Source organism: Pelodiscus sinensis, chromosome 12, assembly GCF_049634645.1.
Source record: "Pelodiscus sinensis isolate JC-2024 chromosome 12, ASM4963464v1, whole genome shotgun sequence".
NCBI classification, from domain to species: domain Eukaryota; kingdom Metazoa; phylum Chordata; order Testudines; family Trionychidae; genus Pelodiscus; species Pelodiscus sinensis.
The window spans coordinates 47,190,167-47,216,658 of record NC_134722.1 but is presented as its reverse complement, the minus strand read 5'-3'; the positions used below and the strand labels follow the sequence as shown (position 1 = coordinate 47,216,658).

The window sequence follows — 26,492 nt, the reverse complement described above, 5'->3', positions numbered from 1 at the left end:
TTGGTGAAACCATCTGGGAACCCTACTCGGAAAGGACCTCAAGAGGACATCAAGTCCCATCCCCTGCCCTCACGACAGGGCCAAACACCATCTAGACCATCCCTGGCAGGTGTCTGTCCAACCTGCTCTTCAATGTCTCCAGGGATGGAGACCCCACAACCTCCCCAGGCAACTTATTCCAGCGTTTCACCACCTGACAGGCAGGAAGTTTGCCCTAATGTCCAACCTAACCCTCCCTTGCTGCAATTTCAGCCCCTTGCTTCTTGTCCTATCCTCGGAGGTCGAGGAGAACAATTTTTCTCCCTCCTTCCTGTGACACCCTTTTAGGTACTTGAAAGCTGCTCTCATGTCCCCTCTCAGTCTTCTCTTTCCCAAACTCAACAAGCCCAGTTCTTTCAGCCGTCCCTCCTAGCCCATGTTCTCTCGACCTTTCATCGTTGTTGTTGCTCTTCTCTGGACCTTCTCCAGTTTCTCCACATCTTTCCTGAAATGTGGTGCCCAGAACTGGACACAAGACTCCAGTCGAGACCTAACCAGCGCAGAAGGATGACTTCTCGTGTTTTGTCCCAGGCTGGCTGGTCCTTTGTACGGGGGCTGGGGCCTCCGCCATCCCCCGAGATCGGCTCCCACACCTGGCAGGTAATAACACCTGAGGTCAGGTGTCTGGCACAGGCCGGGCCTGGGGCTCAAAGGGGCAGGAGGGGGGAGGACACTGAGGGAGGGGCTCAGGTGGGAGAATATTCCCGATCTGGCAGGCCAGCGGGGCGGGGGGGAATCTCAGGACTGCTTAAGCAGAGCCGGACGCGGGGCTGGGATGGAAGCAGGGCAGAGCCTGTGTCTTCTCCAGGAGCTGAGACCAGCTGGGCAGGGCAGCACGATTTACACATTGACACCCCCCCCCACCCTCGGCCTCTGGGGCAGCCTCACCCGGGGCACAGCCCCTGTGGAGAGAGCCTCTTTCGCCAGCTAGGAAGGGGCCGGCTTCCCCTCTGAGCCTGGGCAGGGCCTGCTGCTCCTTCCCAAAGGCAGGCCGGGCCAGGGCTGCTGGGAGCGTTGGCTCCTGCGTGCGGGTCCCAGGGCAGCTGTCCGGCAGATGGGCCCCCGGGGGATGCTTGGTTCACTGCTCAGCCTGACACCGCGGATGGAACGTCCCGGCCACGTCTGGGGCCAGGGCTGGGGGGGCTGTTCCAAATCCCAGGTGGTGGCAGACGCATGGAACGCCCACAGTCCCCCCCTCCCGTCGCTTCCCCCCACTCCCTCTGGGTGACCAGGCTCAGCCCCAAAGACCACCGGCAGCAGCTGCTCCTCCCTCGCCCTGGCAGGGCCGTCTGAGCCAGGGCTGTCCCGGGCCGCATCCCGGTGGGGGGGCCAAGCCAGAGCCTGCATCAGCACCCCCCTTTGCCATCCTGTGCCTGACCCTTCAGTGCCCCCACAGGCCTGCTCATGAGGCCCCGGCCTGGTCCTCCGGGCCTTGCAGCACTGGGAGATCTAGCCAACCCCCCCCCCCCCCCCCGGCACAGGGCGGGGCAGCTCCTGGCCCATCCACAGACCCACCCCTGCCCGGCTCCTCACTGCGCAGACCGGCCCCTGGGCTGGGGATGGGCCAGGCCTTCCTGCAGGGAATAGAGCAGGCAGGTCCCAGCACCGGCCACGCGGCTCCGAGCCCCCGGGGTGGGGAACTGCTGTCACGTCTACCGGGTCCCTCCCTCCGACCAGGGAAGGAAGGCCGGCAGGGGCCACGGAAGCACTCGGCACCTTTCCTTGACTTGTGTGTTTCCGAAACGTGCGTCCGCCTGCCCGTCCGTCTGTGAGTCTGTTTGTTCAAGGACTCCTCCCAGCTGGCAAGAGCTCGCGACGCAGGACGAGGGCCTGAACCACAAATACCAGGGTCATACAACCGCCCGTCATATTTTCTTGTGGGGAGCCCCTGGACCCATCGGGCAGAGACACGGGGTTCCCCAAAGCACCCTGTGGGAACCCCTGTGAGCCGACATTCTTAGCGCTAGGCAAAATTCTTCCATGGCTTACCCCCTTGCGGGAAAATCCCGCCTGGTTCCATGTGCACCACCGGGCGGAGGGACCTACCCCCGCCATGCCGGATCGGGTTCGGTTGTGCTGGGCCCTGTGCAGGGTGCGGGGGCCCAGGCTGAGTCTGCAGTGACGAAGCTCTCCGAGGGAGCCGTGCCTGAAGCCAGGGACTCACGTGAGGGGCATTTTAGCCCTCCCCTAACCCCGTCTCTCGCCACAAACCACGGCCCAGGGAGTGGGTGGGAAGTCCCAGCAGATCTCCTGCAGCTGAGCCCCAGCCTCAATTTCCCCTCCCCCTGGGGCTAAACAAGCCCCAGAAGCCTTGCTAGTATGAAAGAGACCCCCCTTTATTTAACAGACAGGAGTCAGCCCCCAGAGCTCGGGAAAGCTCTGTTGTGAGAGTTGTGGGGGGGGGGGTGTTTGTGGGGTGGGGTATGTGGACAGGGTGTCTGTGTGGTGTGTGGGGGTGTGGTGTGGGGGTACGGTGTGGGGTAGTGTGGGGGTGTTTGGGATGTGTGTGTAGTTCTGTGGGGCACATATGTGGCAAGGCCCCAGGCTGGGGCCCCTGGGACGTGACCCCGGGGCAGACACACCAGCGTGAGCCTGTTGACCCCGCACCTTGCCCCGGGGTAACGCAGGCCCCGGTCAGCAGTGCCGCCAGCCTGCAGGGGCCGTATTCCCCTGCCCCCGGGGAGACGGGGTCACTCCTTCTGGGCATCCCTGCTTTCGGGAGGCCAGGCCCAGGGCCGGTTTCCAGCGAGCCGAGAGCCCTGGGCTGCAGCAGGAGACAGCGGGAACCGGATTCCTTGCGGTCACTCTCCTCGGCTCTCCCTCCCCCTCCCGGCCGTCCCTCTGCGGCTCTCTCCTCCCCCGGCCCGGCCTGGTGCTGATAAAAGGCTGTTTGCTGAGAGGGAGCCCAGCCGGACCTGCCATGGGGTGCGCAGGCTTCAGGGCTCTGCGGCTCGCGCTGGTGCTGCTGCTGCTCCCGCGGCCCACGGCCCAGTTCTGGCTCTTCAACGTCCTCTTCCCGCCCAGCGCCACGCCGGAGGCAGCCCGCTCCAACAGCACCCCGCCCGTGGTACTCGGTAAGGGCCCGGCAGCAGGGAGACACCCCCGTTCCCGGGGGGCTGTGGTGGGGAGCCGGGGCACGCAGCAGGCCGGTCTCTGCCCCGGGACCCAGCGTGGGGGCAGGACAGCTGGGGCGGGCTCTTTCTGGTGTTTTTCCTTCTCCCTTGCCAGTCACTTACCCCTCTGTCCTCTTCCTCAGCTGTGCCCTTGCCTGTCCCTGTCCAGGAGCCGGTCCTGTGCATGCCCCCCGCCACTTTTCCCCTGCCCTGCGCCGTTCTGCACCGCCATGCCCCAGCACTCCTCACCAGGGCCGGCTGCTCTTTCAGAAGGGTGGAGTCCTTAGCTATTGCAAGGTGCTGCCGAGAGGAACCGCCCCCCGCCCCCGGCACCGTTCCTGACTCCCCTAGTCAGTCCCGAGTCAGTTTGGCCAGGAAGGCGTTTGGCCCCTGGGCCCAGATCCCTTTCAGACCCGGGGGGGCCTCGGACGCGTGACGCCCCAGCTCCGTCGGCCACTTGAAACAGGCATCGCTCTGTACATCTCTGGGCTGTGTGAAGAACGTGCCCCTCCCCCAGGTTTACAGCGCAGGTTCTCTGCGCACAGTCGGCGTTTTCCGTGGAACGACACTGGTACCCTAAAGAGTTAAAATATTAATTCATAACAGGACCCGAAATGGTGGCTCCCTCCTCTCCCCTTCTCTGACTTTCCCTCGCTAACACGCGGCAGGTTTCTCATCCGTGTCCTCGGCGCTCTCGCTGTGCTGGGGATGGCCGGGTGCTTGCAAAACGGATGGGGCAACTCGCAAACTGATCAGCAAGTCTTTCCGATCCGCGGAAGCCACTGTGTTCAATTTTCCTTTATGCAAAATGGCTGCCACGTCACACAATTTACATGAGGCTCAGCATTTCCCTGTGGGTTTGTAGCTGCTCATGCCCAGGGAGAAAGACAAGGTGGGTGAGATAAATTATCTTCTACTGGTCCAACTTCGAGGGGTGCACAACATTCCCCGTACTCTGGGCGCTTGTGCGGCCATTCAGGTGAGATTCAGATGCCACCCAGCTGATTAGCAGAGCTAGGTTTTTTTGTGTCTACTGGTGGTGCACATTCTCATATGCCTCAGTGCACATAAAATTATTCCACACGTGGATGGGAAAGATTAAAGGGAACAGTGGCAGTGAGACAAGTTTGTTTACTCAGCAGAGAGGGCTACTGGGGGAGAGTGCCCCCTAACGGTTACTGCCTCCTATGGTTTCCAACGGAAGATGGCTGCTATGTCACTTCAGCTTTTGCCACAATCTCCAAACTGCTTATGAGGCTTCTGTGAACCTCAGTGAGAGGGATGCCATTAATCGCATGGAACAGATGGGGAACTGAGGCACAAAACCGCATCTTGCACCAGAACAGACAGATTACAGTGGCATTAACGGGAAAAGCTTTTAAAAGATGCCTTCTCAGGCTGCGGATCATACAGACCTTTGGCGCTTGGGTCTGTTTGTTTTTATTCTGTCCCCGTGAATTCAGTCTTTGCCCCCCGACGCAGACCTCCCCCACGTGAGCTAACGGGTGCTTGCCGGGTGGAGGCGTGGCCGGTGGGTTACACTGTTATTTGTTAGACGGCAGTAGAGTGTTGGGTCTCGGGACCCGTGGCTCTGTGGTTTGAGGTCACAGCCACGCATGCCGATTTGGCGCATTGCGTCTGCGAGGCAGCGTTGCGGCGCTTTGGGCACACACCTGGCGCTGGATTCTGCAGCTATCCAAGCTCACTTTGTGCGCCGGCTCTCGCCACCGCTGCACATGCTGGAGCTGGGAGTTGTGTCAGATGGCACTTGGTGCGGGAAGAGTTGGTCTGCACCTTGGAAAAAGGACAGCCGGCCAAACGAAAAACGGGCCTTGCAGCTGCGGACAGCCTGTGAGCCCATCTGTAGCCACGTCGCCCTGCCGGCCCCACGGGGACTCTGCTCTGCAGTCAGCGCCGGGGGGGTCTAGCGGTTAATCCCACCTAACTTCCTGCCTGAATACGTCTAGTTTCCGTTTGCAGCCGGTGGAGTTTTGGGCGGCTCGATGGAAGAGCCCTTCGAACTCTCCCGGCCACGTGGCTGCTTCTGCACTTTGGTCAAACTTCTCTTGGATAGATTGAAACCTTTGAGTCTCTCGCTGTCAGGCAGGTTTTTCCAGACCCGATCGCTCTGGTGGCTCCGCTCGGAGCCCCGCATCCGGTGAGGCCCCACCAGTGGCATTTACAGGGGAGCAGCACGTCCCTTCTCCGTCCCTTGGCCTGCTCGTGGGGTCCTCGCCCGCCGGAGAGGCCGTGCCCGGCCAGGAGGGGCCGTGGGGCGGGGTCCCGCTCTCCCAGGGCAGAGGGAGGCTGGAGCTGGAGGGGGGAGAACATCTGACCGGAGGGGACCTGCTGGGTCGTTGCACTCGCAGGCAGCTCCTTTCCGCCTTCCTTTGCCCGGGCGGAGCCCTCCAGCCTGCTCTCAGGAGACAGGCCCCGCGTGCCCCGGGCATCCTGCGAGCTCTTCCCTGCGCTTGCTCCAGTTAGAGCCCCTCCCTCTGGGGCACGGCCACCAGCCCAGAGGAGACCCGGCCCGGCGGCTTCCCCCGGCCCTGGCGCTACCGAAAAAGCCTCCAACGGCCTTCCTCAAGCCGGGCCCTGTTCTCGCATGGCTGGGAAGTGCGACCGTTGGGCGCTGCAGGGACGCCTGCAGCACATGGGGCCTCTGGAGCCCGGTGCTCACGTCCTGGAAACCGTGGCAACCTACCCCCCAAAATCCCTCCTGCAGTCCTCCGACACCCAAACTCCCTCCTGGAGCCCTCCCCCCGCATCCCCAACGCCCTGCCCCAGCCCAAAGCCCCGTCCTGCGCCCCAACCCCCCAGCCCCACCTCCGAGCCTCCCACACTACCCACAGCCCTTACACCCCTCCTGCACCCCAACCCCCCAGCCCCACCTCCGAGCCTCCCACACTACCCACAGCCCTTACACCCCTCCTGCGCCCCAACCCCCCAGCCCCACCTCCGAGCCTCCCACCCTACCCACAGCCCTTACACCCCTCCTGCGCCCCAACCTCCCAACCCCACCTCCGAGCCTCCCACACTAACCGGAGCCCTTACACCCCTCCTGCGCCCCAACCCCCCAGCCCCACCTCCGAGCCTCCCACACTACCCGGAGCCCTTACACCCCTCCTGCGCCCCAACCTCCCAACCCCACCTCCGAGCCTCCCACACTAACCGGAGCCCTTACACCCCTCCTGCGCCCCAACCCCCCAGCCCCACCTCTGAGCCTCCCACACTAACCGGAGCCCTTACACCCCTCCTGCGCCCCAACCCCCCAGCCCCACCTCTGAGCCTCCCACCCTACCCGGAGCCCTTACACCCCTCCTGCGCCCCAACCCCCCAGCCCCACCTCTGAGCCTCCCACCTTACCCACAGCCCTTACACCCCTCCTGCGCCCCAACCTCCCAACCCCACCTCCGAGCCTCCCACACTAACCGGAGCCCTTACACCCCTCCTGCGCCCCAACCTCCCAACCCCACCTCCGAACCTCCCACACTAACCGGAGCCCTTACACCCCTCCTGCGCCCCAACCCCTCCGCCCCACCTCTGAGCCTCCCACACTAACCGGAGCCCTTACACCCCTCCTGCGCCCCAACCCCCCAGCCCCACCTCTGAGCCTCCCACACTACCCGGAGCCCTTACACCCCTCCTGCGCCCCAACCCCCCAGCCCCACCTCTGAGCCTCCCACCCTACCCGGAGCCCTTACACCCCTCCTGCGCCCCAACCCCCCAGCCCCACCTCTGAGCCTCCCACACTACCCGGAGCCCTTACACCCCTCCTGCGCCCCAACCCCCCAGCCCCACCTCTGAGCCTCCCACCCTACCCGGAGCCCTTACACCCCTCCTGCGTCCCAACCCCTCAGCCCCATCTCTGAGCCTCCCACCCTACCCGGAGCCCTTACACCCTCCTGCGTCCCAACCCCCCAGCCCCACCTCTGAGCCTCCCACCCTACCCGGAGCCCTTACACCCCTCCTGCGCCCCAACCCCCCAGCCCCTCCTCCGAGCCTCCCACACTAACCGGAGCCCTTACACCCCTCCTGCGCCCCAACCCCTCCGCCCCACCTCTGAGCCTCCCACACTAACCGGAGCCCTTACACCCCTCCTGCACCCCAACCCCCCAGCCCCACCTCCGAGCCTCCCACACTAACCGGAGCCCTTACACCCCTCCTGCGCCCCAACCCCTCCGCCCCACCTCCGAGCCTCCCACACTAACCGGAGCCCTTACACCCCTCCTGCGCCCCAACCCCCCAGCCCCACCTCTGAGCCTCCCACACTAACCGGAGCCCTTACACCCCTCCTGCGCCCCAACCCCTCCGCCCCACCTCCGAGCCTCCCACACTAACCGGAGACCTTACACCCGTCCTGCGCCCCAACCCCCCAGCCCCACCTCTGAGCCTCCCACCCTACCCGGAGCCCTTACACCCCTCCTGCGCCCCAACCCCTCAGCCCCACCTCTGAGCCTCCCACCTTACCCACAGCCCTTACACCCCTCCTGCGCCCCAACCCCCCAGCCCCACCTCTGAGCCTCCCACACTACCCGGAGCCCTTACACCCCTCCTGCGCCCCAACCCCCCAGCCCCACCTCTGAGCCTCCCACCCTACCCGGAGCCCTTACACCCCTCCTGCGCCCCAACCCCTCAGCCCCACCTCTGAGCCTCCCACCCTACCCGGAGCCCTTACACCCCTCCTGCGCCCCAACCCCCCAGCCCCACCTCTGAGCCTCCCACCCTACCCGGAGCCCTTACACCCCTCCTGCGCCCCAACCCCCCAGCCCCACCTCTGAGCCTCCCACACTACCCGGAGCCCTTACACCCCTCCTGCGCCCCAACCCCCCAGCCCCACCTCTGAGCCTCCCACACTAACCGGAGCCCTTACACCCCTCCTGCGCCCCAACCCCCCAGCTCCAAGCCCACCCACCCCCACTCGGGGAGGGGGAGCCCCACGTAGTAATTACATTTTTGCCAGGGGTATGGGGGAGGTGCTAGCACAGGCACGGACGGTTCCCTGGCTCCTGGCCCTGCTTTGTCCTCGCCCTCGCAGGTCGATCACTGTCTGTAACCTGGTGCCCGCCCTCCTGGTAACCTGCCGAACGTCTGACTCTTGGTTCCCCTCTGGGCCGCCTCAGCCTGACCTCCCGGTACCTGTGCCCTGCTCTGACCAGTAGGCCTGACTGCCCTCAGCCCTTCATGAGACCGCGGCCGGATTCTCGCCATCGCCAGAGCAGCCTCCTGACCCGGGTTGCTCTGCTGTGGGGAGATGGCCCCGTGCCCCGCACCGTAAACCCCCTCAGACCACCCGTGCCTGCAGCCAGACGCAGGGCGGAGTCTCTGAACTGGCGGGGCGCACGGGGGCCCAACGCCGGATCGGGGCCTTCCGGCCTGTCAGCTTCCCTGCCCATCCCCCCCTCGGGCAGCCCAGCCAGCCGCCCTCGGCGCCGCGATAACCTTTGGAGTCCCAGTTACAAATTCCCTTAATAATTATCTAATGTTCCTGTGTGACATTGTGCGGAAGGGTCATGCCTCCCCCGCGGCCAGGGAGCCGGGGTCACCAGGACCAGGAGCACGGCGAGAGGCTGGGGATGGCATTCACAGAGCTCTCCCAGCCGCAGCCCAGTCACACTTTCGCTGCCCGCTTTCCTGCAGCCTGCTGTTCCAGGGATGCCTGGCCCCTCGAAAGGGGCTTTGAGGCTCCAGGCGGCCAGGCTCAAAGGGACCCCCAAGTGCTGCCAGGGTCGAGCGGGCCAGCCCAGTGCAGCACTGGTGCCCAGAGAGACTCACACCCGGGGCCAGGGTGAGCTACGTCTGTGGAACTCACTCTCTAGTACACCAGCATTGCGTGTCTACACTGCTCCGTCAGCACAACCGCTGGGCAGCCGTGCCCTGGGGCTGGACTCTGCCGGCACGCTCCCTGCCCGGAACAGCCTCGTCCGGGGGTGGGGAACCTCCGGGCCTGGGGCCAAATTCGGCCCCTGCCTCACCTGGATCCGGCCCCCGAGGCTCCTCCCCCCCAGCATAAGGAAGCAGGCTCTGGCTCTCCAGCCCAGCCAGCTCCCTCCCTCCTGCCCAGACCCTCCACCTCCAGCCTGGTCCTGCACCCTCCCAGACCCACCAACCCTCAACACGCTCCTGCACCCCCCAACCCACTTCCCGGCAGCCTCCTGCCACACACGGAGCCCTGCATTTCTGACACTACCCCACAGCCTGGGGGGGGCCCACACAATCTACTAGCCCGGCCCCCCCAGGCTCTGGTGCGGCAGGGGAACATGGGGAGGGTCCTTCTCCTCGGTTGGGGGCCACGTCAGGGAGGTGGTTTGGTTTGTGGTTTGAGGGTTTTTTTCTCACCTTTGTGCAGACCCCGACTAATTTTTCGGTGGGACAACGTCCCTTCCCCCCCCCGACCTAAAAACGTCCCCCCCCAGCCTACTGGTTGGGATGTCCCAGCCCGCGCCGTGCCCGCCTCCCTGGGGCGTTCCAATCTGAACGCAGCCCTGCGAGGCACCCGCCCGGAGCCCCGTGGTGACACCGCCGGCGGGAGGGGCTCTCAGGCTCTGCATGCCCCACGCAGCAGGGCCCGGGCCCGGGGTCTGGCTCGCGGCTTCCTCTCTGTCTCTGGGGCCTGCAGTGCCCGGCTGCCTGGGGAACCAGCTGGAGGCCAAGCTGGACAAGCCGGACGTGGTGAACTGGATGTGCCACCGCAGGACCGAGGACTACTTCACCCTCTGGATCAACCTGCAGATGTTCCTGCCGCTGGGCGTCGCCTGCTGGATCGACAACACCAGGTACCGGCCCCGGCGCCGGGGGGCCACGGCCCGCTGAGGACAAGGGGAGCCCTTCGGCTGCCTCGGGGGCACTGCACAGACGGACCCTTTCCCACGTGGGACGGAGGGGAGAGCTGCCTGGATTTCAGTCCCCGCCCAGAGGCCTCCCCTTTGCACCCCACTGGGATGGATCTGCCCTGCCACCTGTCCCGTCCCCGCAGAGCGGTGTATAACCGCAGCGCCCTGCCCTGCCACCTGTCCCGTCCCCGCAGAGCGGTGTATAACCGCAGCGCCCTGCCCTGCCGCCTGTCCCGTCCCCGCAGAGCGGTGTATAACCGCAGCGCCCTGCCTGTCCTGTCCCGTCCCCGCAGAGCGGTGTATAACCGCAGCACCCTGCCCTGCCGCCTGTCCCGTCCCCGCAGAGTGGTGTATAACCGCAGTGCCCTGCCCTGCCGCCTGTCCCGTCCCCGCAGAGCGGTGTATAACCACAGCGCCCTGCCCTGCCGCCTGTCCCGTCCCCGCAGAGCGGTGTATAACCGCAGCGCCCTGCCCTGCCGCCTGTCCCGTCCCCGCAGAGCGGTGTATAACCGCAGCGCCCTGCCCTGCCACCTGTCCCGTCCCCGCAGAGCGGTGTATAACCGCAGCGCCCTGCCCTGCCGCCTGTCCCGTCCCCGCAGAGCGGTGTATAACCGCAGCGTCCTGCCCTGCCGCCTGTCCCGTCCCCGCAGAGCGGTGTATAACCGCAGCGCCCTGCCCTGCCGCCTGTCCCGTCCCCGCAGAGCGGTGTATAACCGCAGCGCCCTGCCCTGCCGCCTGTCCCATCCCGTCCCCGCAGAGCGGTGTATAACCGCAGCGCCCTGCCCTGCCGCCTGTCCCGTCCCCGCAGAGCGGTGTATAACCGCAGCGCCCTGCCCTGCCGCCTGTCCCATCCCGTCCCCGCAGAGCGGTGTATAACCGCAGCGCCCTGCCCTGCCGCCTGTCCCGTCCCCGCAGAGCGGTGTATAACCGCAGCGCCCTGCCCTGCCGCCTGTCCCGTCCCCGCAGAGCGGTGTATAACCGCAGCGCCCTGCCCTGCCGCCTGTCCCATCCCGTCCCCGCAGAGCGGTGTATAACCGCAGCGCCCTGCCCTGCCGCCTGTCCCGTCCCCGCAGAGCGGTGTATAACCGCAGCGCCCTGCCCTGCCGCCTGTCCCGTCCCCGCAGAGCGGTGTATAACCGCAGCGCCCTGCCCTGCCGCCTGTCCCATCCCGTCCCCGCAGAGCGGTGTATAACCGCAGCGCCCTGCCCTGCCGCCTGTCCCATCCTGTCCCCGCAGAGCGGTGTATAACCGCAGCGCCCTGCCCTGCCGCCTGTCCCGTCCCCGCAGAGCGGTGTATAACCGCAGCGCCCTGCCCTGCCGCCTGTCCCGTCCCGTCCCCGCAGAGCGGTGTATAACCGCAGAGTCCTGCCCTGCCGCCTGTCCCGTCCCGTCCCCACAGAGCGGTGTATAACCGCAGAGTCCTGCCCTGCCGCCTGTCCCGTCCCGTCCCCACAGAGCGGTGTATAACCGCAGAGTCCTGCCCTGCCGCCTGTCCCGTCCCATCCCCGCAGAGCGGTGTATAACCACAGAGTCCTGCCCTGCCGCCTGTCCCGTCCCGTCCCCACAGAGCGGTGTATAACCGCAGTGCCCTGCCCTGCCGCCTGTCCCGTCCCGTCCACACAGAGCGGTGTATAACCGCAGCGCCCTGCCTGTCCTGTCCTGTCCCGTCCCCGCAGAGCGGTGTATAACCGCAGCGCCCTGCCTGTCCTGTCCTGTCCCGTCCCCGCAGAGCGGTGTATAACCGCAGCACCCTGCCTGTCCTGTTCTGTCCCGTCCCCACAGAGCGGTGTATAACCGCAGCGTCCTGCCTGTCCTGTCCTGTCCTGTCCCCGCAGAGTGGTGTATAACCGCAGCGTCCTGCCTCTCCTGTCCTGTCCCGTCCCCGCAGAGCGGTGTATAACCGCAGCACCCTGCCTGTCCTGTCCTGTCCCGTCCCCGCAGAGCGGTGTATAACCGCAGCACCCTGCCTGTCCTGTCCTGTCCCGTCCCCGCAGAGCGGTGTATAACCACAGCACCCTGCCTGTCCTGTTCTGTCCCGTCCCCACAGAGCGGTGTATAACCGCAGCACCCTGCCTGTCCTGTCCTGTCCCGTCCCCGCAGAGCGGTGTATAACCACAGCGCCCTGCCTGTCCTGTCCTGTCCCGTCCCTGCAGAGTGGTGTATAACCACAGCGCCCTGCCTGTCCTGTCCTGTCCCGTCCCCGCAGAGTGGTGTATAACCGCAGCACCCTGCCTGTCCTGTCCTGTCCTGTCCCCGCAGAGTGGTGTATAACCACAGCGCCCTGCCTGTCCTGTCCCGTCCCGTCCACACAGAGCGGTGTATAACCACAGCGCCCTGCCTGTCCTGTCCTGTCCCGTCCCCGCAGAGTGGTGTATAACCACAGCGCCCTGCCTGTCCTATCCCGTCCCCGCAGAGTGGTGTATAACCGCAGCGCCCTGCCTGTCCTATCCCGTCCCGTCCCCGCAGAGCGGTGTATAACCACAGCGCCCTGCCTGTCCTGTCCTGTCCCGTCCCCGCAGAGTGGTGTATAACCGCAGCACCGGCAGAGTGTCCAACGCCCCTGGGGTGCAGATCCGCGTGCCCGGCTTTGGCAAGACCTACTCCGTGGAGTACCTGGACAAGAGCAAGCTGGCAGGTGAGGCCGCAGGGCGAGGCACTAGGTCCAGGCGGGGCTCCCCAGGGTGCTGGTGCTCAGCGGTAGGGAAGGGTCCCGGCCTCCCGGCTTGGCAGGGCTCTCGGGCCCAGTCACCGCGAGACGGGAGACCCTCTCGACGCTCTTCACAGGCTGCTTGGGACTTGGACCCCCTGAGCAGCGGAGACTTTGCACTGAACTGTCTTGTGCAGGCTACCTCCACACCCTCGTGCAGAACCTGGTGAACAACGGCTACGTGCGAGACGAGACGGTGCGAGCCGCCCCCTACGACTGGAGGATCGGGCCCAGTACGTGCAGGGTTGGCACCAGCTGCCAGCTCAGCCAAGGGAGCCGGGGAGGGGAGGCAGAAGGGCCCCTCCAGAGGCAGCAGGGAGAGCCCCGGGCCAGGAGGGAGACCAAGCCAGCCAGGGGAATGTAGGCACAGGAAGGCATTGCCTTCCCAAAACTGCCTCCACTGCCCATGGTGCAGCAGCCCTGCCCGCTGCATGGCCTGGAAGGGTCGGGCTTGAGGGCTGGGGGGGGGGGCTTGGCTGGGGGGAAGGTTCTTGAAAGGGCGTGGTCTCAGGGAAGGGGTGTGGTTTTGGGGGGAAGGGGCGGGGCTTCAGCTTGCCTTCCCCAGCTGGGCCTTTACCCTTTGCCCATGCCTGATGGGGATAAGGGCGGGCAAGCCTGAAAGAGACGCCCTTAGGGCAGAGGGGGCCCTGCTGGCCTAGATGTGACTTGGGGGGCAGAATCCTGCCTCTCATGAGATTGGGGGACCCCTGTGAGGAGTGACCTCATGGGAGGGCCTGGATGACCCCCCCCCCGTGAACACCCTCTTCTGCCCCTCCCCGGGAGGGTCCAGGGCTGGGGGTGCTGCCCGGCCCGTGCGCCATGCCGCTCTCCCCGCAGACCAGCAGCAGGAGTATTTCCACAACCTGAAGGCGCTGATTGAGGAGATGCACGACACCTACCAGAGAGGGGTCTTCCTGCTGGGGCACAGCCTGGGCAACCTCCACACCCTCTACTTCCTGCTGCAGCAGCCCCAGGCCTGGAAGGACCGCTACATCGCGGGCTTCATCTCCCTGGGGGCCCCCTGGGGCGGCGCCGCCAAGTGCATGCGCGTCCTGGCCTCGGGTGGGTCTGCCTTCCTCTGCCGGAGAAATGGGGGGTGACTCCGCCGCGCGGGGCTGGGAGGTCGGGGCTGCAGACTGCTCAGCGTGGCAGGGGCAGCCCTAGGAAAGGCACGGCAGTCACAAGACTCGCACCGTCGCTCACCATACACACGGCCCCCAGGTCACTCCTAGAGCTCCGGGAAACAACCCCCCCATAGGCCTTTGCCAGGTGGTCAGGGCATGCCCTGGGATGCAGGAGACTCAGCATCATTGACCCTGCTCAGCCAGATTCAGGGACACCTGGACCAAGCTCTCCCTTCTCCTAGCTGCGAGCCCGAATCGGCAAGTCAGGGGCTATGCTGGGGGGGGGTGTCTCAGGCTGAAGCTGTTTCACTTTGTATAAGTCATCCCTGGGCCGGAGCAACTGACTCCCTAACCTGGCATCAGGGCAGGCTGGGTCTCCTCCATCTCCAGGTGCACCCCTCGCTGGTGGCCCGGATGCTCCGGGGGGCGGTGTCTCCCAGCAGCAATGCCGTGAGCTGAGGCCCCTCCTGATGAAAGCCTTGCCACAGCCTGCAAAGATTCCCCATTTGAAGGAATCAACATTTCCCAGCGAAAGAACACATTGTGTCAGGAGGGTTTTGGCCAGCCCTCTCTCACCTGGCTCCATTCTCCTCTCCAGGGCTGGGGTTTCTGTGTGCACCAGGTTTTTTTTTTTTTTTTTTTTTTAAATGGAGATTGCCTAGCTCCTAGAACTGGAAGGGACCTTGAAAGGTCATAGAGTCCAGTCCCCTGCCTTCACAGCAGGACCAAATACCATCCCTGATGAATTTTTGCCCCAAATCCCTAAACGGCCTCCACAAGGATTGAACTCACAACCCTGGGTTTAGCAGGCCAATGCTCAAACCACTGAGCTATCCCTCCTGCCCAGCCTGTGTGCCATGCTCCTTCAGAAGCCCCATTCTGATGACGATGAAATCCATGGATACAGCAAGGACGCAAAGACCTAACTGCACGGCGATAGCTCCCGTACCCCTGGCTGCACCGGCAGGGGCTTGATGACTTGTGCTGTAGAAGACTGGGAGGATCTCTGAGCTGTTTCCACACACTACACCACCCCACTCTAGTCCTCCCCCATCCCTAGCCCCACAAGCTCAGAAACACCCCGAGACACAGCACCCACTTCCTACTCCTCTCTCCATCCTTCAGAGCCACCCCCGAACCTTTACCTGGCGTGGCCAACCTCAGAGAGTCATGAGAGGAGCTTAAACACCATGCGCTTTTGAAAACATCCGTCGGGGGTGCTTTTCCTTTGCCTTCTGGCATCTGAACCTTTTACGACTGTGTAAGAGCCATGTTTGCCTGCCTTTCTCCAGAGCCACGAGGGCAGCGACTTACGCTGGGTTCCAGGATGCTGGAATAATCACAGGGCCCCGGGACCCATGTCTTTCCAAACCACCCCAAATATGGCAAGACTGGCAATAAACCCGGGAGAGCCCCCCTACATACACACGCGCGTGGAGCCAGCTCAGAAAACCTACCGCAGGCTTGGGATCCTTCCCCTCCTGCCGGACACCCAGCAGCACCCGCGGACAAACTCCCCCAGCACAAAAGCCTGCCTCCGCTTCCCCACCTCTGGCTGGGCTCCCAGGAGCAGGGCCAAGCTCGGAAGGACGGTGGCTGCAGAGAACGTGTGTGTGACCTACAGAGTCGGCGCCCCAGAGTGGTGCACCAGAGCAGGCACTCTTTAGGGGGCGCTCTTTGACCCCACCGTGCTCGGAGACATGTGTTCCTGGGAATTCCATCCTTTAGATTAGCCAATAAATTGCAGTTGTACCCCAGTACTTCTCTGGGCCTCCTGCCCTGAATTACAGTGCGTCTGTTGAGCTGCAGCCTTGCCTCCCCCCAGAGGTGGCTGCATGTCAGCACCGGGCGATCTGGGCACACGCCGGCTGCTTTGGGACCCTTGGGGTGTCTGTCTGTTTTGCTCCTGCTGAGTCTCTGTGTGAATTGCAGGCGATAACCAGGGCATCCCTCTGGTCTCCCACATCAAGCTGCGGGAGGAACAGCGCATGGCCACCACCAGCCCCTGGATGTTCCCCACCAGCCTGGCCTGGCCCGAAACGCACGTCTTCATCTCCACGCCGTCCTACAACTACACCTACCGGGACTACCAGCGCTTCTTCCTCGACGTCAGCTTTGAGGACGGCTGGTACATGTGGAGCGACACTAAGGACCTGCTCAAGGGGCTGCCTCCGCCTGGCGTGGAGACCCACTGCCTCTACGGCACGGGCCTCCCGACTGCGGAGACCTACATCTATGATGAGCACTTCCCCTTCGAGGACCCCGTGGACATAATCTACGGGGATGGGGACGACACGGTAAGCACACGCAGCATGAAGCTGTGCGCCCGCTGGCAGAACCAGCAGAAGCAGCCAGTGCATGTCCTGGAGCTGCCCGGCGTGGACCATCTCAACATGGTTTTCAGCAACCAAACGCTGAGCTATATCAACGAGATTCTGCTGGGCAGGGTCCAGGACAGAGGGGAAGAGCAGGGAGGGAATGGGCAAAAGTCCCTCTTCCCGCCCAGCCCGGAGCCAACACTGGCCAGGAAGAGCCTCTCTGCTCGGAGGGCTGCTAAGAAGCCCAACATGAACTGAAGGCAGAGGGGGTTGGCCAGTTCCAACTAATGTTCCCCCTAATTGTTGCTATCCATGTCTGGATTTTTGCCATCCATGCACAGAATAAATTTTTCTATGTGCACTCAGGCATGCGTGAATGTGCACCACCAGTAGCAACAACAGACAAAAGGCTGTGGATGCTCTGCTAATCAGCTGGGCAGCATTTGATGATCTCCTGAGTGGGTGCACAAGTGCTCAGCTTACAGGGAACCCTGGTTCCAGCCGCAGTTGGCTGGAAAGCCTAGGGTTTCAATCCGGCAAAGCAGCACCCGTCTTCTGCTCTGGCTGCCTTTGGTTTTGTGACATGTGATTAATTACAGGCTTGTTACTTGCAGATGAGTGATGAACCCCAGCACCAGGCCATTGCATCATGCCAGCGCGGGTTCTGTGTCACTACGACCCTGCCACCACCAGCCAGCTAGCAGAATGGCAACAGACCTCAGCCGTGGGCAGGCGGCTTGGAACTGGGGTCCTCTGACACTTAATGTAGGAGCCTCTACTGCAGGGGTGGGGAACCTCAGGCCCGGGGGGGCCCTATGCAGCCCCCGGCTTGCCTGGATCTAGTCCAGCATTAGGGGGGCTGGCCTTTAGCATTGGGGGGCCCACACTGGTGCTCCAATCACCCCACTACCCCACTGCAGCACACAAAATCTACTAGGCTGGACCCCCCCGGCTCTGGTGTGCGAGGGGTATATGTCTTTCAGCTTAGTTGGGGCCCTGGGGGCCACATCAGTGAGTGGTTTGGGTTTTTTCTTTGCTTCTCACTTATGTGCAGCCCTCGATGGATTTTTCTGTGGGTCAGAGGTGGGGTACTATCCCTCCCCCCAACCCAAAAAACATTCCCCATGCCTGCTCTACTGCACGAGCTAAAAGCTAAGGCTGTTGCAGACTCATTAATTTCTAGGGGGCAGGGCACCACGCCCCCCTCCAGGCCACTCCAGCCACAGGGCAAGCCCAGCTTGTGCCCAGTCTGAGCTGTGCCTCTGGCGTCCCTGCGCTGGCCTCTGCAGCAGGCAGGCTGGATTTGCCCCAAGCAGCGTGCAACCATGGAGCTCCGCAAAGCTGGGGCCTTTGTGGGGCTTCCCGGAGCTGAGAGGGAACGATGCCTGTTCCCTATCCGGGAGCTGGAGAGCCCTCGGCAGCGGGGGAACTGAACGCATGGGCCAGGCCCTGAGGCTGACGGAGGGGAGGGAGAGTACCCCACCTCTGGGCTAGCTGCTGGATGTGCCTGCCCCTGGTGCTGAAGAACGCTTTGCTAGAGGGGTGTTTCTCTCTCCGAAGGCGTTGGAGCCCCTCCCAGCCTTGCTACCAAGAGAATCTAAATCCAGTGCCACTGGCAACTGAACAAAGCTCAGGCACCGCCCTTACTGGGGTCTCCAGGCCAGTGGTTTTCAAACTTTTTTTTCCTCATCACATTGGCGGGTCCCCTCTGGAATTACGTCTCAACACCTGGTGTTGTACTTAAAAAAGTACTCGGGATCTTTTTCAGAGGGATAAGGCAACATGCCACATTTATTGATCACACATAGAATAATCAATATTTATCATATGCATATGATACATCACACTCATGCACTCACACACACACACAAGCACACTCCATCTTGTTGTTACCAAAAGTTGCTCCCCCTAACTGCACTGGCCAGGTGAGTTAGATGGGGGAGGGGGTGGAGCCGGGCTTCTGCCGATCCAGATCGATGCTCCCATATTGACAAGACAAAAACCCAGGGTCCCTCTGCAAGATGCCTCCTATTTATCCCTCTCATGCAGCCAATTAGTCATCAACTGGCCTTTCGTAATGCTGCTTCAAAGAGAGTTCTTCCAAGGGCAGGCACTTGCTGCTTGACTCCCAAGGCATCTGTCTGTCCAGTCTTCTTAATGAGCTCACTTTGCAGGTATTGTCTTAGATCAGGCTCCCAGACCTTCTCCACCCTTGCAACTGCTGCTGGAGGTGCTCACCTTATAGAATCATAGAACTGGAAGGGACCTCGAGAGGTCATCGAGTCCAGCCCCCCGCCCTCAAGGCAGGACCAAGCTCCGTCTACACCATCCCTGACAGATGTCTATCTAACCTGTTCTTAAATATCTCCAGAGAGGGAGATTCCACCACCTCCCTTGGCAATTTATTCCGATATTTGACCACCCTGACAGTTAGGAATTTTTTCCTAATGTCCAACCTAAACCTCCCCTGCTGCACTTTAAGCCCATTACTCCTTGTCCTGTCCTCAGAAACCAAGAGGAACAAATTTTCTCCTTCCTCCTTGTGACACCCTTTTAGATATTTGAAAACCGCTATCATGTTCCCCCTTAATCTTCTTTTTTCCAAACTAAACAAGCCCAGTTCATGAAGCCTGGCTTCACAGGTCATGTTCTCTAAACCTTTAATCATTCTTGTCGCTCTTCTCTGTACCCTTTCCAATTTCTCCACATCTTTCTTGAAATGTGGCGCCCAGAACTGGACACAGTACTCCAGCTGAGGCCTAACTAGTGCAGAGTAGAGCGGCAGAATGACTTCACGAGTTTTGCTTACAACACACCTGTTGATACAACCTAGAATCATATTTGCTTTTTTTGCAACAGCATCACACTGTTGACTCATATTCAACTTGTGGTCCACTATGACCCCTAGATCCCTTTCTGCCATGCTCCTTCCTAGACAGTCGCTTCCCATCTTGTATGTATGGAACTGATTGTTCCTTCCTAAGTGGAGCACTTTGCATTTCTCTTTATTAAACCTCATCCTGTTTACCTCTGACCATTTCTCTAACTTGCTAAGGTCATTTTGAATTATGTCCCTATCCTCCAAAGAAGTTGCAACCCCACCCAGTTTGGTGTCATCTGCAAACTTAATAAGCGTACTCTCTATCCCATTGATGAAGATATTGAACAGTACGGGTCCCAAAACAGACCCCTGAGGAACTCCACTTGTTATCCCTTTCCAGCAGGATTTAGCACCGTTAACAACAACTCTCTGACTACAGTTATCCAGCCAATTATGCACCCACCTTATCGTGGCCCTATCTAAGTTATATTTGCCTAGTTTATCAATAAGAATATCATGCGAGACCGTATCAAATCCTCCATTCACACCTCATTCATTTCAACAGGGCAGTCAAGGAAAGGGGAGAGCTCAAAAGACATTTTTTCTTACAAGATCTATATATCTTAATACAAAGTTATAGGAGAAATGTTACAGAGATCCTATAAGAACACTTAAAGATATATCTAGAAGGACAACCTCTTAATACAAAGTAGAATATCACAGGGATTTCTCCACAGTGGTCCATGTGCATGGAAGGAGCCCATTTCCTATTCTGGGGTTAACGTGTAGCCCTCATCTCCAGGACAGAGTCCCCACCTTTCCCCCTCCCCCACACTCTCAATGGGCTGGGATACAGGGCCTCTTGGTTGAGAGAAGCACCACGGCCATGACCACACAGTGACTACGTCCCCGTTACATTTGGGCTGCTTTCCCATTCTCTGGGGCGTCTCTTACGCCTGGGCAGGGCGACCGTGTTCGTCAGCCTCCTTCCCTGCCTGTCTCCCTCCGCTCAGTGAGGGCTCAGCTACCAGAGAGAGGCTTGTCCAGGAGTTGCCCCGTGGTCACAGCATCAGGCTGGAGGGCAGTTATGCCTCAGTCTATAGAGCGGGTTTCAAGTCCAGAGGCCTTGCCCCGGACAGGAAGTTGTCTGGATCCCCATGGCCTGGCTGTGCGGGAGGAGAAGGGAGGCCGTGTCGGCTGCCCCGTGACCACGCAGGGGTAGGTCAGACTCACAGGCCTGTGCCCCATTTATTGCCCCTGGCTTCCCTCTGACCCTGGGCACCTCCCCGGGTGCCAGGAAACGCCCCAGGAGGGGCCATGGCGCCTCGGCCAGCTCTTCAGGAACTCTTGGGGGCAGGCAGTCCCGGCCCAGGGTCCCTCCCCACGCCGGGGCCTCAGGCCCCACCCCCCACTCAGCCCAACCCCCCCCACCCAGGGTCCCTCCCCGAGCCAGGGCCTCAGGCCCCACCCCCGACTCAGCCCAACCCCCCCCACCCAGGGTCCCTCCCCGAGCCGGGGCCTCAGCCCCCCCCCCCCACTCAGCCCAACCCCCCCCACCCAGGGTCCCTCCCCGAGCCGGGGCCTCAGGCCCCACCCCCCACTCAGCCCAACCCCCCCCACCCAGGGTCCCTCCCCGAGCCAGGGCCTCAGGCCCCACCCCCCACTCAGTCCAACCCCCCCCACCCAGGGTCCGGAGCCCCCCCCAGCAGGAGCCGATCGGGCCAGGCACGGGCTGGGGGAGGGGCGGGAACCAGACACGCGCGCTGAGGCGGGGGGGGGGGGTGCTCGCCGGCCGAGCGTCGGGCGCGGCCCCGGCCAATGGGCAGAGGGGGCGGGGCGCGCAGCCCGCGCGGCGGCGGCGATTGGCTCCCCGGGTGCGAGCGGCGCCCGCCATTGGCTGGCCGCGCCGAGCGGGGCCGGCGTGTCGGGCGGCGGCGGCGGCCGCGCGGGGCCTGGCCGGGGTGAGAGACGCGGGGCCGGGGCAGGGCGGGGGGCGCTTGGCCCGGTCGCCGCGCGCTGGCGGGAGGGGCGGAGCTGGGGGCGGGGAGGAGCCTCCTGTGTCTGGGCGGGTCCGCGCGGCCCGGCACGTGACCGGCCTTTGTGCCCAGCGCCCCGCCCACCAGGCCTCCTTCCCCCGGGCCCCGCCCCCTGCCCCCCCGGACCTTCTAACCCCGCCCCCGACCCCCCTCCGGACCTTCTAACCCCGCCCCCCGACCCTCCTCCGGACCTTCTAACCCCGCCCCCTGGGCCCCCCTCCGGACCTTCTAACCCCGCCCCCTGGGCCTCCCTCCGGACCTTCTAACCCCGCCCCCTGGGCCCCCCTCCGGACCTTCTAACCCCGCCCCCTGGGCCTCCCTCCGGACCTTCTAACCCCGCCCCCGGCCCCCCCCGGACCTTCTAACCCCGCCCCCGGCCCCCCCCGGACCTTCTAACCCCGCCCCCGGCCCCCCCCGGACCTTCTAACCCCGCCCCCCTCTCTGACCCTCTAACCCCGCCCCCCGACCCCCCTCCGGACCTTCTAACCCCGCCCCCTGGGCCCCCCCGGACCTTCTAACCCCGCCCCCCAACCCCCCCCGGACCTTCTAACCCCGCCCCCTGGGCCCCCCCGGACCTTCTAACCCCGCCCCCTGGGCCTGCCTCCGGACCTTCTAACCCCGCCCCCGGCCCCCCCCGGACCTTCTAACCCCGCCCCCCTCTCTGACCCTCTAACCCCGCCCCCCGACCCCCCTCCGGACCTTCTAACCCCGCCCCCTGGGCCCCCCCGGACCTTCTAACCCCGCCCCCCAACCCCCCCCCCGGACCTTCTAACCCCGCCCCCTGGGCCCCCCCGGACCTTCTAACCCCGCCCCCGGCCTCCCCCCGGACCCTCTAATCCCCCCCCAGTGCCTGTCCCGCTGGGCTCCTTATCCTGCCCCCCAGTGCTGCACTCCCAGCACCCTCGCCGCCAGGCCTCCCCCCGCTGGACCCCTAACCCTGCCCTGCCGGACTCCCTGTTATCTCTGCCCTCAGTCTCCCCAGTGCCCCGCACAGCCCACTCGGCAGCATCCCCTGCCCTGCAGCATCTTCTAAGGCCTCTCCAGTGCCGTATGTAGCTCCACGCAATGTCCCTGCCCCGCTCCTCTGGCCCCCGTAACACCTCCTGTCATCACTGCTCACAGCCCCCCTCCCTGCCCTGCCCATGGGAACAGCTCAGGGCCGGGCTTAGAAATCATTGGGGATGGGTTAGTTATAGATCTTATCATAAACGGGCGGGGGGGGGGGAAGGTTGATGAGGCAAACTTCATTCTAGCTTTTGCTGGTTTGATATTGTGACCTGAACAGTTTCCTGCATCTCCACAAGCCACTGTTTCCCCATCTCCCAGTGCCTCCTCACACCCTGCTCTAGCAGCAAATGCCCGATCAGCTTCCTAGAGCAGCACAGGCTCCGCTCCCCAACATACTTGGGGCTACTCTTTTCCTTGGTGAAAATTAGCAACAGCAGGACCATTCCGTGAAAGAAGCAGCAGTAACTTCCTCGGTCCACTTGCTGCCCCAAGTGTCGTCTCACCCCATGCACGGAAACAAGCCTAGGGAATGCCCTGTCGGTGCGCACAGACCCAGGGGAGTGCTGTCAGTGTATTCAAGGCATGCCTTGCATGCCCCAGATCCAGCTGTGTCTGTGGGATGACTGTCTCTGGCCTCTGAACATGCATGGAGGATACCATTTTGTAGAAAAGAATTTTGTGTGACTTCACGAACACCGTATGGGTGAGGTAACACTGCATGGGGAATGCCTGTTTGCATAGGAGTGCAGAATTGCATCCCTGGCTAAAAATGAGAGAGAGCAGGGGAGGGGGAAGGTAATATCTTTTATTGAATCACCCTCTCTTGGCGAGAGAGACAAACTTTGGAGCTTACACAGAACTCATCTTCTGGTCTCAGTAAGTTGCAGAAGTTGGTCCAATGAAAGATATTACCTCACTTACCTTGTCATGCTAATATCCTGGGACCAACATGGCTACACCATTCTGAATAAAAATGTTATGGCGTGCCATGGTACAGTTCTCATTAACCTGGGAACTGTAACTTCTACTCTTCCAGACTTCGCTTTAACTCCATGGTCTTAACACTGCAGGAAGGCAGAGTGCTGCACCTAATACTTTAGGTTTAGTCTTAAACTTTCCTTTAAACCAGACCTCATCCATGTTCCTCACTGAGAACTCTGTCAGGGCAAAATTAGCCCTAGTTATATTGAAATACAAGGTTAGGAGGCTAACGATAGGAAAAGCACATTTTCTCCATTCCTATATCTCACGCTTTGCAGTATGTGCACTGATTTAATTACAACAGCAAAGCCCTGTGGTTTGCCCTGATGGAATGAGGTTGGTTTAGGATCTAGGATGGTGCACAAACTCTGCATGTACTTGTGGTTACCGTGAAAATGGCCTCCTGGTACGGACCAAACATAGAAAACTGTAGCTCCAAAGCTAACATTTTGAATGTGAAAAGGAAGATGAGGCTGTAAATAACATGGAACTTTTGCGTCTGATCTCTTCTGGAGAGATGTGGCTGTGTTGGGCTCGCCTCCATGTCTGGGGTTACTGAATATTGGTGAGGGCAGTTCACCTGCAGGTGCAGGTAAGAGCCAACCTACTTGGGAAATTAGAAGAAGAGGGGTACTGATATATTCCTGGACTTTGTTCCTCTTCTTGTTTAACTAGCGTCACCTCAGCTGCAGCATCCTGGTGCCTCGGAGACTTCTTGTTTGTGGTTGTTTGTGCTTTTCCTGCATCTCCTTGTATGTGTCTGTAGGTACAAGGCTGAGATGAAAGCGGAGAGCCTCATTTGGAGGACAAAGATTTTGACCAAGAAAAATGGTGCTAGACTCAGGGACGCAGTCGTATGAGCGGCACCGCAGTGTCCTGAGTGCTAGCCCCCAGCGTGAGCGCGACGGGAAGAAGTTCTCTGAACACAATGGGCTGCGACTCTACCCCTACCTCTCCCCTTCACCGTCTCCAGATTCGGACCCTGCCCACCTGGGCCAAAGGCCCAAAATGCTTACCAAGCTTAAGTGCTCCAAGGCCTCAGAAGCGAGGTCTGAGATCAGACGACAGTCGGAAACCTGTTCTTCCTTCTCAAGCCCCTGCAGCTGGATGCGCCGGAGTGAGAGCACCTCTACTGTGAATAGTAGTGGCCGGGCGCGGGCGCAGATCCGCAGTGCAGCTTCCCTACCTCATATTGCCCGGCCAAAGTCTGAGGAGATCAGCAGGAGGAGTCCTTGCCTGCTGGTGGCCCTGCGGCCACTGAATGTTGATGAGGAGAGAGAGAAGTTCTTCCAGTCTTGTTACACTTACAACCCGCAGTTTGAGTACGAGGAGCCTGTCCCCACCGCTGTGCTGGAGAAATACAGAGATGCATCAGACCAGTTCATTACCCAGGTAAACTCCAGTCTCTTGTACACCCCTCACACACGCTCCCTGCACAGGGAGCAGGTTGGCTCCTTACCTTAAGGGACGGCACACACCTTATAGCAAAAGGCCAGAGTGTCGTCTTGCTCTGAGGTCACATCAGTCAGTACCCAAGGGAGATCACCCTTTTCCCTCATGTAGCAAGGAGGCAGGCTGGTTCAACACCCAGGAGGTAGCCTTCCCTAAGTACAGCAAGGTCTGGAACTGGGGATAATGCTCCTCCAGCATTGGAGGGGGAGGATATGATGTTCTTAGTAATTCCCTAGGGTATGTCTACACAGCAGGGCTAAAGTCGAATTAAGCTACACAACTTCAGCCACGTCACTTACGTAGCTGAAATCTAAATAGCTTAGCCGGCTTTTGGTGCTGTCTACACAGCAGGAAGTCGAAAGAAGAACGCTCTTCCTCCGACTTCCCTTGCTCCTCGTGCAATGAGGCTTACAGGATTCGGAGTAAGAAGTCCTCCAGCTCGACAGTATTTCGAAATAAAAGCTTGTAGTGTAGACACGTTCTCTGTTATTTCGGAATAACGTTTGTTATGCCAAAATAATGCTGCTGTGTAGACATACCCTTAGCGTGCAGGATTCTGTCACATACTGTACCAGTTCAATAATCCTTTGGTTTTCTGGAATATTGACTTCATTTGAAGGGCTTCTACTAAGAAGCCTGCCTATGCCATAGAATAACTCCTGATGCCCTCGTTTTTGTATTTCAGATACTTCTCTTCCATCTCCAAGCTTGTGGGGCTCTGTGTTGTCACAGAATGCCCTTGTACAGGGATGCACAGTTGTTGTTACCTCACATTATACGTTGTGAAAAGGTGTTGGTATGTTAGAATCAATAATGGGGGAAAAGGAAGTACATGGCTTTGAAACTGTGTGAGCCCAACATCTCAAATTCAGAATTTGAGTGCCTTGAACAACATTAACGCTGTGTTTGAGTTTGTTTTATGGAGCAACTGCTAATCCTTCCATAGTTAAGGCTGCAATGTTTTTGTTTAACGCACAATTTTGAATCTTCTCTCAAATCTGCGGATAGTTGGAGTAGGTTGGAAAGTTGGTATGTCCGTTCTGGGCTAGGTTCGAATTTGTGGCGCTTCCTTCAGCGTGCACCACAAATAATAACCAGCGCAATCCCCAAAAGGACCTGAATTTGGAATTTGAAAAGCTCTTGTATTAAGCCGTGTAAAAATTGTAGCCGTGTTGGCCCTAGAATACTAGAGAGACAAGCTGGGTGAGGTGGTTATCTTTTATCGGATTAGCTTCGGTTGGTGAGAGAGCGGGCTTTGGAGTTCACTCAGACCCCCACTTCAGAGCTGGGAAAGGGACTCCGAGCTCCCCAGCTAAAAGCACAGTGGAACAGCTTGCTTAGCATGAGCAGTGAGCACATATTTTAAGGAATCATTCAAGGTAGCATGGCCTGTTAATACCGATGCAGTCAAAAGAGGGATTAGTGGGTTACAGAAGGTTGTTCGCATGGGTTGGACAAAGAGATTGCAAAACTGTTATGGGTGAGGATGAAACGGATGAGTTCAGCCGTGTATCTGGGATGGATATTGGAGGGTTGGCCATTGTCTTGTAAATATGTGAGGCAGGCAGCTATGGCAGTGTTTCTCAACCTTTTTTTTGTAATAAAGTACCCCTTTTAAAAAAAAAAAAATATATATATATATATGTACACCCAGTACCTACAGTTTTCAGATACACACACATTTTTTCTACCATTGTAACACCTTTGTTTAAACAACTTAATTGTAGCTGGACGGGCAATGAAAGTTTTGGGTGTAAAAAGTACAAAAATAATAAAGCGCTGTAAAACTTAAAACAAAAATTCTGTTTTTTCCAAATGTCAGTTGTGTTGACGTTCCCCCGCCCCAACTTCTTTCAAGTACCCCTGAGGTACTCGTACCACAGGGTGAGAAACACTGAGCTACGGTGTCATTTTGAGGGATGCTAGTGTGTGGGGAAGTGGTATCCGTGGTGGCAAGGCTGGCTGTTCATGTTGCGGAGTTTGTGGAGGAATTCATTGTGTCTTGGAGGAAGCTGGCCTTTTGTGTGGTGAGAGTTTGAGGGTGGTTTTGAGGAGTCCCA

General features: G+C 60.7%; 2 protein-coding genes and 1 long non-coding RNA gene across 9 annotated transcripts in view; 2 read left to right on the top strand and 1 right to left on the bottom strand.

Moving 5' to 3' along the window:
* Positions 1-3,926, bottom strand: LOC142831112 (uncharacterized). Its single transcript, XR_012906781.1, has 3 exons — positions 3,276-3,926; positions 1,756-1,869; positions 1-632 (listed from the first exon to the last, which is right to left on the bottom strand). It is a non-coding gene; the product is annotated as an uncharacterized LOC142831112 (long non-coding RNA).
* On the top strand, positions 2,522-16,500 carry LCAT (lecithin-cholesterol acyltransferase). 2 transcript variants are annotated; one of them, XM_075940559.1, is made up of 6 exons: positions 2,530-3,113; positions 9,772-9,928; positions 12,505-12,620; positions 12,830-12,925; positions 13,530-13,754; positions 15,749-16,500. In XM_075940559.1, the coding sequence occupies exons 1-6, from the start codon at positions 2,960-2,962 to the stop codon at positions 16,390-16,392; spliced, it is 1,392 nt and encodes a 463-aa protein (XP_075796674.1). In that variant the 5' UTR covers positions 2,530-2,959; the 3' UTR covers positions 16,393-16,500. The 2 variants fall into 2 exon arrangements, with proteins under 2 accessions (XP_075796675.1, XP_075796674.1); XM_075940560.1 differs by lacking the exon at positions 13,530-13,754 and having other exon boundaries at positions 2,522-3,113.
* A 4,275-nt stretch (positions 16,501-20,775) lies between these two features.
* MATCAP1 (microtubule associated tyrosine carboxypeptidase 1) overlaps positions 20,776-26,492 on the top strand; it is a 37,668-nt gene continuing 31,951 nt past the window's right edge. For 5 of the 6 annotated variants that reach the window (XR_012906779.1, XR_012906780.1, XM_075940554.1 and 2 more), the window contains exons 1-2: positions 20,777-20,916; positions 23,747-24,372. Coding sequence is in view for 4 of the 6 variants with exons in the window: in XM_075940554.1 (XP_075796669.1) it covers positions 23,809-24,372 (564 nt within the window). In the remaining 2 variants the exon portion in view is untranslated. Of the gene's footprint in view, positions 20,917-23,746; positions 24,373-26,492 lie in introns of all 6 variants that reach the window. The other variant, XM_075940555.1, reaches the window with a different exon arrangement.